Consider the following 13753-nt stretch of genomic DNA (forward strand, 5'->3'; position numbering starts at 1 on the left):
AGGAGAAGGCAAAACAGCGTGAACATGAGGAGAACCAGCGTAAACATGAGGAGAACCAGCGTAAACATGAGGAGAACCAGCGTAAACATGAGGAGAACCAGCGCCAGCGTGAGTGGAAGGAGAAGGAGAAACAGCGTAAACATGAGCTGGACCTGGCCCAGCTGAGGAGCAGTGGGGCCCCGGCTGCAGTGAGTGAGGGGGGACCCAAGCCTACAAAGAGCTTTGATAAGCACTTGCTACCCCGGCGTAAGGAGGGGGAGGACATAGATACCTTCCTGACGGCCTTTGAGAATGCCTGCGAGCTGCACAGGGTTGACCCTGCAGACAGGATCGCAGTTCTCACCCCCTTACTGGACTCCACAGCCGTGGAGGTGTACAGCCGACTAAAAGGGGCGGAGGCAGGGGACTACGAACTGTTCAAACAGGCCCTGCTCCGCGAGTTTGGGCTGACTCCTGAAATGTACCGAAAAAAGTTCCGGAGCCAGCGTAAAACCCGTGAGGTCACATACCTACAACTGGTCAACCGGGCGCAGGGGTATGCCCGCAAGTGGACAGCTGGGGCCCAAACTAAAGAGGACCTGCTTGACCTATTCATACTGGAGCACCTGTACGAGCAGTGCCCGTCCGACCTGAGGCTGTGGTTGATGGACCAAAAGCCGGAGAACCCGCAGCATGCAGGCCAGCTGGCCGACCAATTTGTGGACAGTCGGGCAGGGGATGGCAGGAAGGAGTCTCGAAGGAGCAGGCCTGCCTCAACGCAGAAAGAAAGTCATCATGGGACCTCCCAAAGGGGGCCTATGGAGAACCCCCCCAAAAGGGGAACATCCAGCGGCAGGTCCCTCCGACCCACTCAAGGGGACCCACGAGATATGGGCTGCTATCGCTGTGGCCAACGAGGTCACATACGGGCCCAGTGCCCCAAGCTCAGGGACAGACCAAGCAGACCCAACCCGCAGAGGGTGGACTGGGTAAAAACCCAATCGGAGGAGGGGCTACATTCCCAGGAAAGGGGGGTTGGCAACATACCACCTGTGGATGCTCCCGGTTCCGGGTTTTTGGTTTACCGGGTGGGCGCGGGGCTGCCCCTCCGGAAAGAGTGCATTGTTTCCCTGGAAGTGGATGGGAGGAAGGTCACTGGGTACTGGGACACGGGCGCAGAGGTGACGCTGGCCCGGCCCGAGGTGGTGGCCTCAGATCGGATGGTGCCCGACACCTACCTGACCCTGATGGGCGTGGGCGGGACCCCATTCAAGGTACCCGTGGCAAGGGTACATCTGAAATGGGGGGCCAAGAAGGGCCCCAAGAATGTGGGGGTGCACCAATATTTGCCCACTGACGTGTTAATGGGAGGGGACCTTGAGGACTGGCCTAGTAACACCCAGAGTGCCCTGGTCGTGACTCGTAGTCAGAGTCGGCAAATGGCACTGCTCCCCGACAACGGGGAAGGTACTCGACCTGAGGTGCAGGACCCTAACTCAGGGAGCGGGGAACGCCCAGGGGCGCGGTGCAGAGAGGCTGCAGCCTCAGACCCAGCCAGCAAGAAAAAGCCGGTCCCCATTCCTGTCCCAGCTGCTGAGTTCCAGGCCGAGTTGCAAAAAGATCCCTCCTTGCGGAAGCACAGGGACCGGGCTGACCTTAGTGCGGTACAGACCATGAGGAGAGGTTGCAAGGAGAGGTTCCTGTGGGAGAAGGGGTTCCTGTACCGAGAATGGGCTCCCCCAGCGGAAGTAGAGTCATGGGGGATCAGGAGGCAGCTGGTGGTTCCCCAAAAGTTCCGTCACAAGCTGTTGTACCTGGCCCATGACATCCCTCTCGCAGGGCACCAGGGAATCCGGCGCACCAGGCAGAGGCTGCTACAAAACTTTTACTGGCCTGGGGTCTTTACCCATGTCCGACAGTACTGCCAATCCTGTGACCCCTGCCAGAGGGTGGGGAAGGCCCGGAACAAGGGGAAAGCGGCTTTGAGGCCTTTACCCATCATAGAAGAACCTTTCCAAAAGGTGGCCATGGACATAGTGGGACCTCTCAGCAAGACGACCCGGTCAGGAAAGAAATACATCCTGGTGGTGGTGGATTTTGCCACTCGCTACCCCGAGGCGGTGGCCTTGTCCTCTATCGAAGCAGACACAGTGGCAGATGCGCTGCTGACAATTTTCAGCCGGGTGGGGTTCCCCAAGGAGGTCTTAACGGACCAGGGGTCCAACTTCATGTCGGCCCTGCTCCGGTCCTTATGGCAGAAATGTGGGGTCCAGCACAACTGGGCCTCAGCGTATCACCCCCAGTCCAACGGGCTGGTAGAAAGGTTCAACGGGACGCTGAAGATAATGCTAAAAACATTTATAAACCAGCATCCGCAAGATTGGAACAAGTACTTACCTCACCTGCTGTTTGCGTACAGGGAGGTACCCCAGAAATCTACCGGGTTTTCACCTTTCGAACTGTTGTACGGAAGGCGGGTGAGGGGGCCCCTAGACCTGATGAGGGACGAATGGGAGGGGAAGGCCGCTCCCGAGGGAGAGTCAGTGGTAAAGTATGTCCTCACCTTCCGGGAAAGACTGGCCGAGCTCATAGGCCTGGCCAGGGAGAATCTGGCCCGAGCCCAGAGGAGGCAGAAGGTCTGGTATGACCGCACAGCACGAGCCCGTGCCTTCGCCACCGGGGATCAGGTAATGGTTCTTATCCCCGTGAGGAGAAACAAACTCCAGGCCGCCTGGGAAGGGCCCTTCAAGGTTATCAAGCAACTGAATGAGGTAAACTATGTGGTGGAGCTGTCAAACCGGGCACATCACCGTCGGGTGTACCATGTGAACATAATGAAACCATACTATAACAGGGGGAATGTGGTGTTGGCCGTGTGTGGACATTGGGAGGGGCAGGGAAATGACCCCTTAGTGAATCTATTCCCTGGGACAAAAGCTGGTTCCCCCCTGGAGGCGATTCCCCTCTCGGATCAACTAACCCCGGGCCAGCACGCTGAGATCAGAGGGGTGCTGCATCTGTACCGACAGCTGTTTTCCAACCAGCCTGGACGCACTAATTTGACTGTCCACCGGGTGGAGACCGGGTCACATGCCCCTATAAGATGCTCCCCTTTTCGGGTCACTGGTAAAACTGCCCAGGATCTTAAAAAAGAGGTCAGGGACATGCTGGCTTTGGGGGTAATCCAGCCGTCTTCCAGCCCTTGGGCCTCACCAGTGGTGCTAGTCCCCAAGAAGGATGGGTCAATCCGGTTCTGTGTGAACTATCGAAAGCTCAATGCCATCACCGTATCTAATGCCTACCCTATGCCCAGGCCTGACGAGCTCCTAGACAAGCTAGGAGGTGCTCGGTACCTCACCACTATGGATCTTACCAAAGGCTACTGGCAAGTGCAGCTGGACGCAGATGCCAGGCTGAAATCGGCCTTTATCACCCCTCTGGGGCTCTATGAGTTTCTGACCCTGCCCTTCGGCCTCAAGGGAGCGCCGGCCACCTTCCAGCGCCTGGTGAATCAGCTACTGAGGGGGATGGAGAGTTTTGCCGTGGCGTATATTGACGACATCTGCGTCTTCAGCCAGACCTGGGAGGACCACCTGTCCCAGGTTAAACAAGTCCTAGACCGACTCCAAAAGGCTGGGTTAACAGTAAAGGCTGAGAAGTGCAAGGTGGGAATGGCTAAAGTATCTTACCTGGGCCATCGGGTGGGGAGCGGCTGCCTGAAGCCGGAACCAGCCAAGGTGGAGGTGATCAGAGACTGGCCTGCTCCCCAAACCAAAAAGCAGGTCCAGGCCTTTATTGGGATGGCGGGGTACTATCGAAGGTTCGTGCCCCCACTTTAGTGCCATAGCCGGCCCCATCACTGAACTGTGCAAAAAGGGGAAGCCAAACAAGGTAATCTGGACTAAGCAGTGCCAGGAGGCTTTCCGGGCGCTGAAGGAGACTCTGGTTAGTGGCCCAGTTCTGGCAAACCCAAATTTTGACAAACCCTTTATGGTGTTCACCGATGCCTCAGACACGGAACTGGGGGCGGTGTTAATGCAGGAGGATAAAAAGGGGGAGAGACACCCCATCGTGTACCTAAGTAAAAAGCTGCTACCCCGGGAACAAAGCTACGCGGCCATCAAGAAGAAATGCCTGGCCATGGTGTGGGCCCTTAAAAAACTAGAGCCATATCTCTTTGGGCGACACTTCACCGTGTACACCGACCACTCTCCCCTGACCTGGCTGCACCAAATAAAAGGAGCCAATGCCAAGCTCCTGAGGTGGAGCCTGCTCCTGCAGGACTATGACATGGACGTGGTCCATGTGAAAGGAAGTGCCAACCTAACAGCGAATGCGTTGTCCCGGAGAGGGGGCCCTGAACTTCCCCAGGTCACTGGGCAGAGTGACCCCGCTCAGTTCAGTCTCAAAGGGGGGAGAGATGTAATGCAGTAGGGACTGTCTGTGTGGGGAGTGGAAGAGCAGGGGAGGACTTTAGGGGATGGACAATGCCAGAGCCTGTAACCTGAGCTAGGTAAGGGAGGGGAAAGGTCAACACCTTTGCCCGGAAAGGGAACAAAGAAAGGGAGTGGCAGGAGGGAAGCAGTTTGAGTTTGGGCTTGGGGCTGGATGGGCGGAATTCAGGGGATCCTAGCTAGGATCCAAGCACCCTGAAAGCCCAGAAGGACTCGAGGGAGGGGTCCTGACTGTGCCTGCAAGCTCTGCTGTAACCTGTGATCCTGTTGTCCAATAAACCTTCTGTTTTACTGGCTGGCTAAGAGTCACTGTGGGTCCCAGGAAGAGGGGTGCAGGGCCGGACTCCCCCACACTCCGTGACAGAGGCCATTTGATGTGCATCTCTAGGGCTGGGCGATGGGCCGGTGTAGCGCTGCACAGCTGTGAGGAGCTGAGCTTGAGAGAGGTGAATGATGAGCTGATGAATTCCTTGTGCTGAGTCAGTTTGGGTGTATCTCTAGAGCAGGGGTCAGCAACCTTTCAGAAGTGGTGTGCCGAGTCTTCATTTATTCACTCTGATTTAAGTTTTCGCGTGCCAGTCTCATAGACTCATAGGTCAGAAGGGACCAATATGATCATCTAGTCTGACCTCCTGCACAAGGCAGGCCACAGAACCCTACCCATCCACTTTTATAAGAACCCCTAACCCAGGACTGAGTTATTGAAATCCTCAAAATTGGTTTGAAGACCTCAAGCTGCAGAGAATCCACCAGCAAGCGACCCATGCCCCACGCTGCAGGGGAAGGCAAAAAACCTCCAGGGCCCCTGCCAATCCGCCCTGGAGGAAAATTCCTTCCCGACCCCAAATATGGTGATCAGCTAAACCCTGAGCATGTGGGCAAGACTCACCAGCCAGCACCCATACATTTTAACATTTTTAGAAGGTCTCTTTCTATAAGTCTATAATATATAATGAAACTATTGTTGTATGTAAACTAATTAAGATTTTTAAAATGTTTAAGAAGCTTCATTTAAAATTAAATTAAAATGCAGAGCCCCCCGGACTGGTGGCCAGGACCTGGGCAGTGTGAGTGCCACTGAAAATCAGCTCACGTGCCACCTTCGGCACGCGTCCCATAGGTTGTCTACCCCTGCTCTAGAGGCTGAATTCAGCGATACCCAGGGAGGGGCCTCAAGCATGTGAGTGGATGTGCACTGCACACTTCCCTTCTACAGGAGGTACCAGGGCTCACTCTTCCCCCTCTAGAGCTGACACCATTCTGAACAAAACAGTACCCAAAAGCCATTGCTCTCCTTCCAGAAGGAGCACTCCTAGTCTGGCACCAGAAAGCTGCAATGCCTCTGGAGGACAGCAAAGCATCCTGGGAAAGAACAAACTGGGGTTTTCCCCCTGAACAGACTGTAGGTCACACTGTGGAAAGAGGGGAGGCTAATTCTTGGCATTTGGCTTGGATTTAGTACTCCCATCTGAATCTCCTCTCCTCTCTTGCAAACCACCAGGCCTATCTCCAACAGCTGCCTCTGGGCCACACACCCTATTCTACAACTGAAGTGAACCATACGGGGCTTTGTGTTAGAGAAGACTGGTGCCTGCCAGTGGGGGCAGGGGGAGGTAAAGTGAGGGCAGCCAGCTTCAGCAGGTGTTACTGAGCATGCTCAGTACAAGCCAAGCAGCAAATCGGGGAGGGGGGAGCATGTGACCCCGCATGCCCCCTCCCACGCATCACCTCTGCCTTGTGTGCCACTACCACCACTGCCTCCCTCTCTGCACATATCACCAGCACCTTGCGTCTCGTCCTGTTATGGTGGAAACATGTACAATATCTCAGCTTAACCAGCAGTGTGAGGGAGAAGCATGATGTCGGGAACCAGGCTTCCAATTAGGTGTAGTACCTTGGTGCTTTTCTAGATGTGACATGATAATGCACCTACTAAACATCCTAAGAGGCTTCAGCGATTCAGCATGACACATGTAAAGCAACCCTGGAGCTCCGCTGACACTCTATCAGTTAAAAGACTATATTTCCAATTAGCTGTGGACAGTTTGCCTTCAAGGATAATTGGCTTCCTGCAGCTCTCTGGAACAGACGTCAGGGAGCCCACTGCCTTCCGCAGAGGAGAGGGAAACTGGAATGGTTTATAGCAGGCAGCATCGTGGGGATGTCACTGTTCAAGGGGCTGTTGGAATGCAGGAAGCAATTAGATACCATCCTGGGGCAGACCCAGCAAAGGCAATGGCGCCAGTTGTCGAGGGAGGGGTGGTAGAGAGTTAGTCACCCCCTCCCACTAGTGTGTTAATGGGGACAGGGGTCTGAATGATGAAGCAGGAGATTCAGAGCGATGTCTGTTTTCTGCTGAGAGAACTGACAGCTGACACAGAAGAGAAGGGTTTGATCACTGGGAGCTGAGCCCTGCCAGTGTGTGTGGTGCAGAGTGGCATTGGGGCAGCCGCTGACGTGACCCCGCGACAGGATGAGTCATTCTGACAGCTTTCTTGTTGCAAATCCCGAGGTGTCGGAGTGAGAGGGGAGATTGAATTTGAAAGTAGGTTCTGTCGAGTGGCAATATGTTGTGGGGATGTACATTTAATTCTCCTCCTATTCATGCTCTTGGGACAAATGTTATGTCTTTGAACCAGCAGCACAAGAGAAATGTTCTGATGGGATCTGAAAACAATTCTCTTGCTCCAGCAAGGTCTACCTGAGGTCTGATGGGCTAGCCGGGGGTCTCTCATCTACAATGTCACAGTTACAGCAAGTCAGCCAATGGAGGGGGAGGCAGAGAAAGGGTTCAGTGGAAAATTGAAATCTGAAAATTTTCATCTGAAAACCAAAACATTTCAGCTAAAAATTACAGATTTTGATTTTGAAATGCTGCTGTGGTCCCTCATGGGAGCTGCAATTCATGTATTTCATGCTGCCATTCTCCACTATGAACCAGGCTCCCTGGTTGGACTACATCTCCCATATTTTCCCACTTGTTGGCTGCCAAATTGCATCATAGGAGCCCCATGACCTCAGTGCATTATGGGAGATGTAGTCTGACTGTGGAGCATAGCCGCAAGAAGAGAATAGGGGAATGAGTCACCCAAATTATGACTCAGATCAGGCCAGCACTGCAGCAATATTTCCAGATAGACTCATAGACTTTAGGGTCAGAAGGGACTAATATGATCATCTAGTCTGACCTCCTGCACAAAGCAGGCCACAGAATCCTACCCATCCACTTCTATAACAAACCCCTAACCTATGTCCGAGTTATTGAAGTATACAAATTGTGGTTTGAAGACCTCAAGCTGCAGAGAATCCACCAGCAAGTGACCCGTGCCCCATGCTGCAGAGGAAGGCGAAAAACCTCCAGGGCCTCTGCCAATCTGCCCCGGAGGAAAATTCCTTCCCGACCCCAAATATGGCGATCAGCTAAACCCTGAGCATGTGGGCAAGACTCACCAGCCAGCACTCAGGAAAGAATTCTCTGCAGTAACTCAGATCCCATCCCAACTAACATCCCATCACAGACCACTGGGCATACTTACCTGCTGATAATCAAAGATCAATTGCCAAAATTAAGCTATCTCATCATACCATCCCTTCCATAAACTTATCAAGCTTAGTCTTAAAGCCAGATATGTCTTTTGCCCCCACTACTCCCCTTGGAAGGCTGTTCCAGAACTTCACTCCTCTAATAGTTAGAAACCTTCATCTAATGTCAAGTCTAAACTTCCTAGTGTCCAGTTTATATCCATTTGTTCTTGTGCCTACATTGGTACTAAGCTTAAATAATTCCTCTCCCTCCCTAATATTAATCCCTCTGATATATTTATAAAGAGCAAGCATATCCCCCTCAACCTTCTTTTGGTTAGGCTAAACAAGCCAAGCTCTTTCAGTCTCCTTTCATAAGACAGGTTTTCCATTCCTCGGATCATCTTAGTAGCCCGTCTCTGAACCTGTTCCAGTTTGAATTCATCCTTCTTAAACATGGGAGATCAGAACTGCACACAGTATTCCAGATGAGGTCTCACCAGTGCCTTATATAACGGTACTAACACTTCCTTATCTTTGCTGGAAATACCTCGCCTGATGCATCCTAAAATCGCATTAGCTTTTTTAACAGCCATATCACATTGGCGGCTCATAGTCATCCTGTGATCAACCAATACTTCAAGGTCCTTCTCCTCCTCTGTTGCTTCCAACTGATGTGTCCCCAATGTATAACTAAAATTCTTATTATTAATCCCTAAATGCATGACCTTGCACTTTTCACTATTAAATTTCATCCTATTACTATTACTCCAGTTTACAAAGTCATCCAGATCTTCCTGTATGATATCCCGGTCCTTCTCTGTGTTAGCAATACCTCCCAGCTTTGTGTCATCTGCAAAGTTTATTAGCACATTCCCGATTTTTGTGCCAAGGTCAGTAATAAAAAGGTTAAATAAGATTGGTCCCAATACTGATCCCTCAGGAACTCCACTAGTAACCTCGTTCCAGCCTGACAGTTCACCCTTCAGTACGACCCGTTGGAGTCTCCTCTTTAACCATTTCTTTATCCACCTTTCAATTTTCATATTGATCCTCATCTTTTCCAATTTAACTAATAATTCCCCATGTGGAACCGTGTCAAATGCCTTACTGAAATCGAGGTAAATTAGATCTACTGCATTTCCTTTGTCTAAACAATCTGTCACCTTCTCAAAGAAGGAGATCAGGTTGGTTTGGCATGATCTACCTTTTGTAAAACAATGTTGTAATTTGTCCCAATTACCATTGACCTCAATGTCCTTAACTACTTTCTCCTTCAAAATTTTTTCCAAGACCTTACATACTACAGATGTCAAACTAACAGGCCTATAGTTATTCAAATCACTTTTTTTCCCTTTCTTAAAGATAGGAACTATGTTAGCAATTCTCCACTCGTACGGTACAACCCCTGAGTTTACCAATTCATTAAAAATTCTTGCTAATGGGCTTGTCATTTCATGTGCCAGTTCCTTTAATATTCTTGGATGAAGATTATCTGGGCCCTCTGATTTTGTCCCATTAAGCTGTTCAAGTATGGCTTCTACCTCGGCTGTGGTAATATCTACCTCCATATCCTCATTCCCATTTGTCATCCTTCTATTATCCCTAAGCTCCTCATTAACCTCATTAAAGACTGAGGCAAAGTATTTATTTAGATATTGGGCCATGCCTAGATTATCCTTAACCTCCATTCCATCCTCAGTGTTTAGTGGTCCCACTTCTTCTTTCTTTGTTTTCTTCTTATTTATATGGCTATAGAACCTTTTACTATTCGTTTTAATTCTCTTTGCAAGGTCCAATTCTGCACGGCTTTTAGCCTTTCTCACTTTATCGTACATGTTCTGACCTCACTAAGGTAGCTTTCCTTGCTAATCCCACCCATCCTCCACTCCTTGTAGGCTTTCTGCTTTTTCTTAATCACCTCTCTGAGATGCTTGCTCATCCAGCTTGGTCTACAACTCCTGCGTATGGTTTTTTTCCCCTTTCTTGGGATGCAGGCTTCTGATAGTTTCTGCAGCTTCGACTTAAAGTAATTCCAGGCCTCCTCTGCGTTTAGATCCACAAGTTCTTCAGTCCAATCCACTTCCCTAACTAATTTCTTTAATTCTTTAAAGTTAGCCCTTTTGAAGTCAAAAACCCTAGTCCCAGATCTATTTTTGTTTATCCTTCCATCTAGTTTGGAAATGGAAATTTTCAGTTTTCTGCTGAAATTTGTTGGGTTTTGGCTGAAAAATCAATAGCTTCTCGGTTTTGGAGTGTTCTTTTATTTAATTTTGATGAAAAGGCAACAGTTTCCACAAAAAGCAGATAGTTTTTTTCTGAAAAAAAGAAATCTGTTTAGCCAAAACCCCAATTTTCCATCAAAAGCAGTTTTAATGGACAATTTTCATACAGTCCTAGGAACTGCTTGGGGGCGATTTCAAGACTGTATCTGAAGGGGAACTGTCATGTGGTCCTGGCAGTAACTACAGACCTGAAGTCTTCTCTGAGCAATCTCATGAGTGATTTATTATTAATGGTGAAAGTACAAACATGCACGACACAGCCACCAAAGAGAGATGATCCCTGTCCTGGAGCAGAAAAAGGAAAATCAAGAATGCACTGGGATGCACAGAGAGCAGTAGGAATTGGGGAGGTATGTAGTTTCGTTTCACACAGCATAGCATATCCGGATGCCTCATGGGAGAACCAATCTCTTATGAGAGGCAGGGACAGGCACCTGCTGCAGCATTCTGGGAGCCAGCCATCCGACTCTTATGGGACAATCAGGGACTACCCTGGGCTGGGACAGCAGCTGTGGGGTGGAAGGTGGGGTTGGTGATTGGCTTGGAGTTGAAGGAGCTGAGCTCAGATGAATGGGCTGGAATTTGTTAAAGAGGAGCATCTCTCACTGCTGCTCCTACTTCAGCCCTTCAGCTCATCATTCCCTCCCATGTAGCTCCCATCCTGCCTCCCCTTTCATGGTCATTCTCCAGGCCACCCCAGGTTTTTCCTTTACCTCTGTCACTACCCTGCTTCCCTGAGACTCCACCCAGAGGCCCAACCCTTTGCCTTCAGCTGAAGACTTAGGGAGGGATTTCCTGACTTTCCATGGCTATTGTGAATAGTAAAGATCTTTTCAAAATATCCTCAGCAGTTCTTTCTGCCTGAAGGGTCCCAAATAAGCGAATAAAAGGGATGGCCATTTAGGAGGATTAACTTGCAGATTATGCACAAGTTCTGTTCTGTTACATTTGCCCAGCTCTATAGTCCAGGATGATTTTCATCTCGGGCAGAGATTTCTGAGCCTGGCCGTCACTTCACATTAATCAGCCTCAATGAACAGTAATTACTTAGTGAATCAGTCGTGAGTCCATTGCAGTTTCAATATAAGTAATTCCCTTGCTGATGCTCGGTGCTCTGGGTTCATTGACATAGGTGCACGATGTTGTTACCCTATGGGTAGTGATCAATAGCTCAATGTCTAGTTGGCAGCTGGTAACAAGCGAAGTGCCCCAGGGGTTGCTCTTGGGGCCAGTTTTGTTCAATATCTTTATCAATGATCTGGAGGATGGCGTGGACTGCACCCTCAGCAAGTTTGCAGATGACATTAAACTGCGAGGAGTGATAGATACGCTGGAGGGTAGGGATAGGATGTAGAGGGACTTAAATAAATTGGAGGATTGGGCCGAAAGAAATCTGATGAAGTTCAGCAAGGATAAGTGCAGAGTCCTGAACTGAGGATGGAAGCAAACAGAGCTGTAAACAGGGGAGTTTCAGTGGGAGTTCTGTTGGAGGAGCAGGTTTCTGTAGTTTGTGGATTGTATTGTGTAGTGTGTAGTTTGTGGATTGTATTGTGTAGTGTGTGTGTGTGTGTGTGTGTGTGGAGGCTGCTAGGGGCAGTGTGCTGGGAGAGCAGCGGAGCCCTGATTAGGGGGCGGGGCTTACCTGATTAGGGGTCCTATTTAAGGAGCCAGCCAGCCAGTCAGGCAGCAGCACAGACAGCTGCAGCAGCACAGGAGCCAGCAACCAGAGCTGTAAACAGGGGAGTTGCAGTGGGAGTTTCCAGGGGGAGGTTGCAGGGGAGACTAAGACAGAGGAACCGACAAGCAAGTCAAGGGATAGGGTGGTGGTCTGGTGCCTGCTGGGGGCTTGTGTTGTGTTGACTACCAGGCGGCAGGTGGGAAGGCCATGACTGATACAGAGGCAGCAGTGAAAGACACAATGAGGATGACTGGATGTGGAAGCTGTGGCATGTACATGATCCTGGAGGGGACGCCTGAAAAGAGCTTTGTCTGCATGAAGTGCCGCCTGATAGAGCTGGTGGAAGAGAAGATCCGAGGACTGGAGATGCAGGTGCAAACTCTGGTTGAGTTCAGAAGGGGATTTGAGCAGACAATGGAGTACAGACACGAGGGGGCTGAAGGGATAAGCTCAGATGTGCAGATGGAAGCAGGACCAAAGAATTCAGAGGAGAGACTGCTGGGGGAGGAAAGTGGATGGTGGAAGCATGTGACTAAGAGAACCAGGCAGAGGAAAAGACGGGCCAGTGAAGGAGAAATAGAACTCAGGAACAGGTTTGCAGAGTTGGAAAATGAAGAAGGGGCACAGCAGGTGGTCGCTGAAGGAGAGAGGGCAAGGAAAAAGAGAAGAGCTGATAGTCCTGCAAGAGGAGGGGAGGAGTCAATGGAGGCAACACCAAATATGAGCCCCAGGAGGATTGCAAGGGGGAATAGGAATCGAGAGGACTTGCAGCCGGTGGGTGCGGGAGATAGACCAGAGAAGCGCACTGTCACCAGGAAAAGGCAAGTCTACGTGATTGGAGACTCTTTACTGAGAAGAATAGACAGGCCTGTGACTAGAGCTGATCGGGAGAACAGAAGGGTGTGCTGTATGCCGGGTGCTAAGATACAGGATGTGGACCTGAGGCTGAAAAGGATACTAGCGGGAGTGGGGAAGAATCCGTTGATTGTCCTTCATGTGGGAACGAATGATACAGCTAGATACTCTCTGGAATGTATCAAGGGAGACTATGCCAGACTGGGGAAGACGCTTAAGGAAATCAAGGCTCAGATGATCTTCAGTGGGATTCTGCCGGTTCCTAGAGAAGGGCGACAAAGGTGTGACAAGATTATGGCGATCAACCGATGGCTCAGGCAGTGGTGCTATAAGGAGGGCTTTGGGATGTACGGCCATTGGGAAGCATTTATGGACAGAAGACTGTTCTCTCGGGATGGACTTCACCTGAGCAAGGAGGGAAATAGACTTCTAGGATAGAGGCTCGCCGGCCTAATTAAGAGAGCTTTAAACTAGAAATTTGGGGGAGATGGTTGGGAGATGTTCGGGAGATTTCCACTCCGGAATTTAACCTTGAGAGGGAAGTAAACAAAGTAAGAGGGGATACAGCCATGGACAGAAGAATTGGCATAAGGAGGAAGGGTAGTGTAGATAACAGACTAACAGGTGATGTTGGTGGTAGAATGTCTGTGCCTAACAGTGTACAGAATGTGAGTGAAGCCAAACGGCAAAAATTAAGATGTCTGTACACTAATGCGAGGAGCCTAGGGAACAAAATGGAGGAACTAGAGCTACTGGTGCAGGAAGTGACACCAGATATTATAGGGATAACAGAAACGTGGTGGAATAGTAGTCATGACTGAAGTACAGGTATTGAAGGCTATGTGCTGTTTAGGAAAGATAGAAATAAAGGCAAAGGTGGTGGAGTAGCATTGTACATCAGTGAGGAGGTTAACTGTAAAGAAATAAGAAGTGATGGAATAGACAAGACAGAGTCTGTCTGGGCAAAAATCACACTGGGA

The 13753-nt window shown here is 50.2% G+C and overlaps 1 protein-coding gene across 1 annotated transcript in view; it reads left to right on the top strand.

The window, feature by feature from the left end:
* The window catches only part of LOC127034950 (uncharacterized), a 143659-nt gene extending 140701 nt beyond the window's left edge, over positions 1-2958 (top strand). The window contains exons 2-3 of the mRNA XM_050924370.1: positions 2001-2845; positions 2934-2958. Of these exons, the coding sequence (XP_050780327.1) occupies positions 2001-2845; positions 2934-2958 (870 nt within the window). The remainder of the gene's footprint in view (positions 1-2000; positions 2846-2933) is intronic.
* The last annotated feature ends 10795 nt before the right edge of the window (positions 2959-13753 follow it).

The sequence above is a fragment of the Gopherus flavomarginatus genome, chromosome 15 (genome assembly GCF_025201925.1).
Source record: "Gopherus flavomarginatus isolate rGopFla2 chromosome 15, rGopFla2.mat.asm, whole genome shotgun sequence".
NCBI lineage: Eukaryota > Metazoa > Chordata > Testudines > Testudinidae > Gopherus > Gopherus flavomarginatus.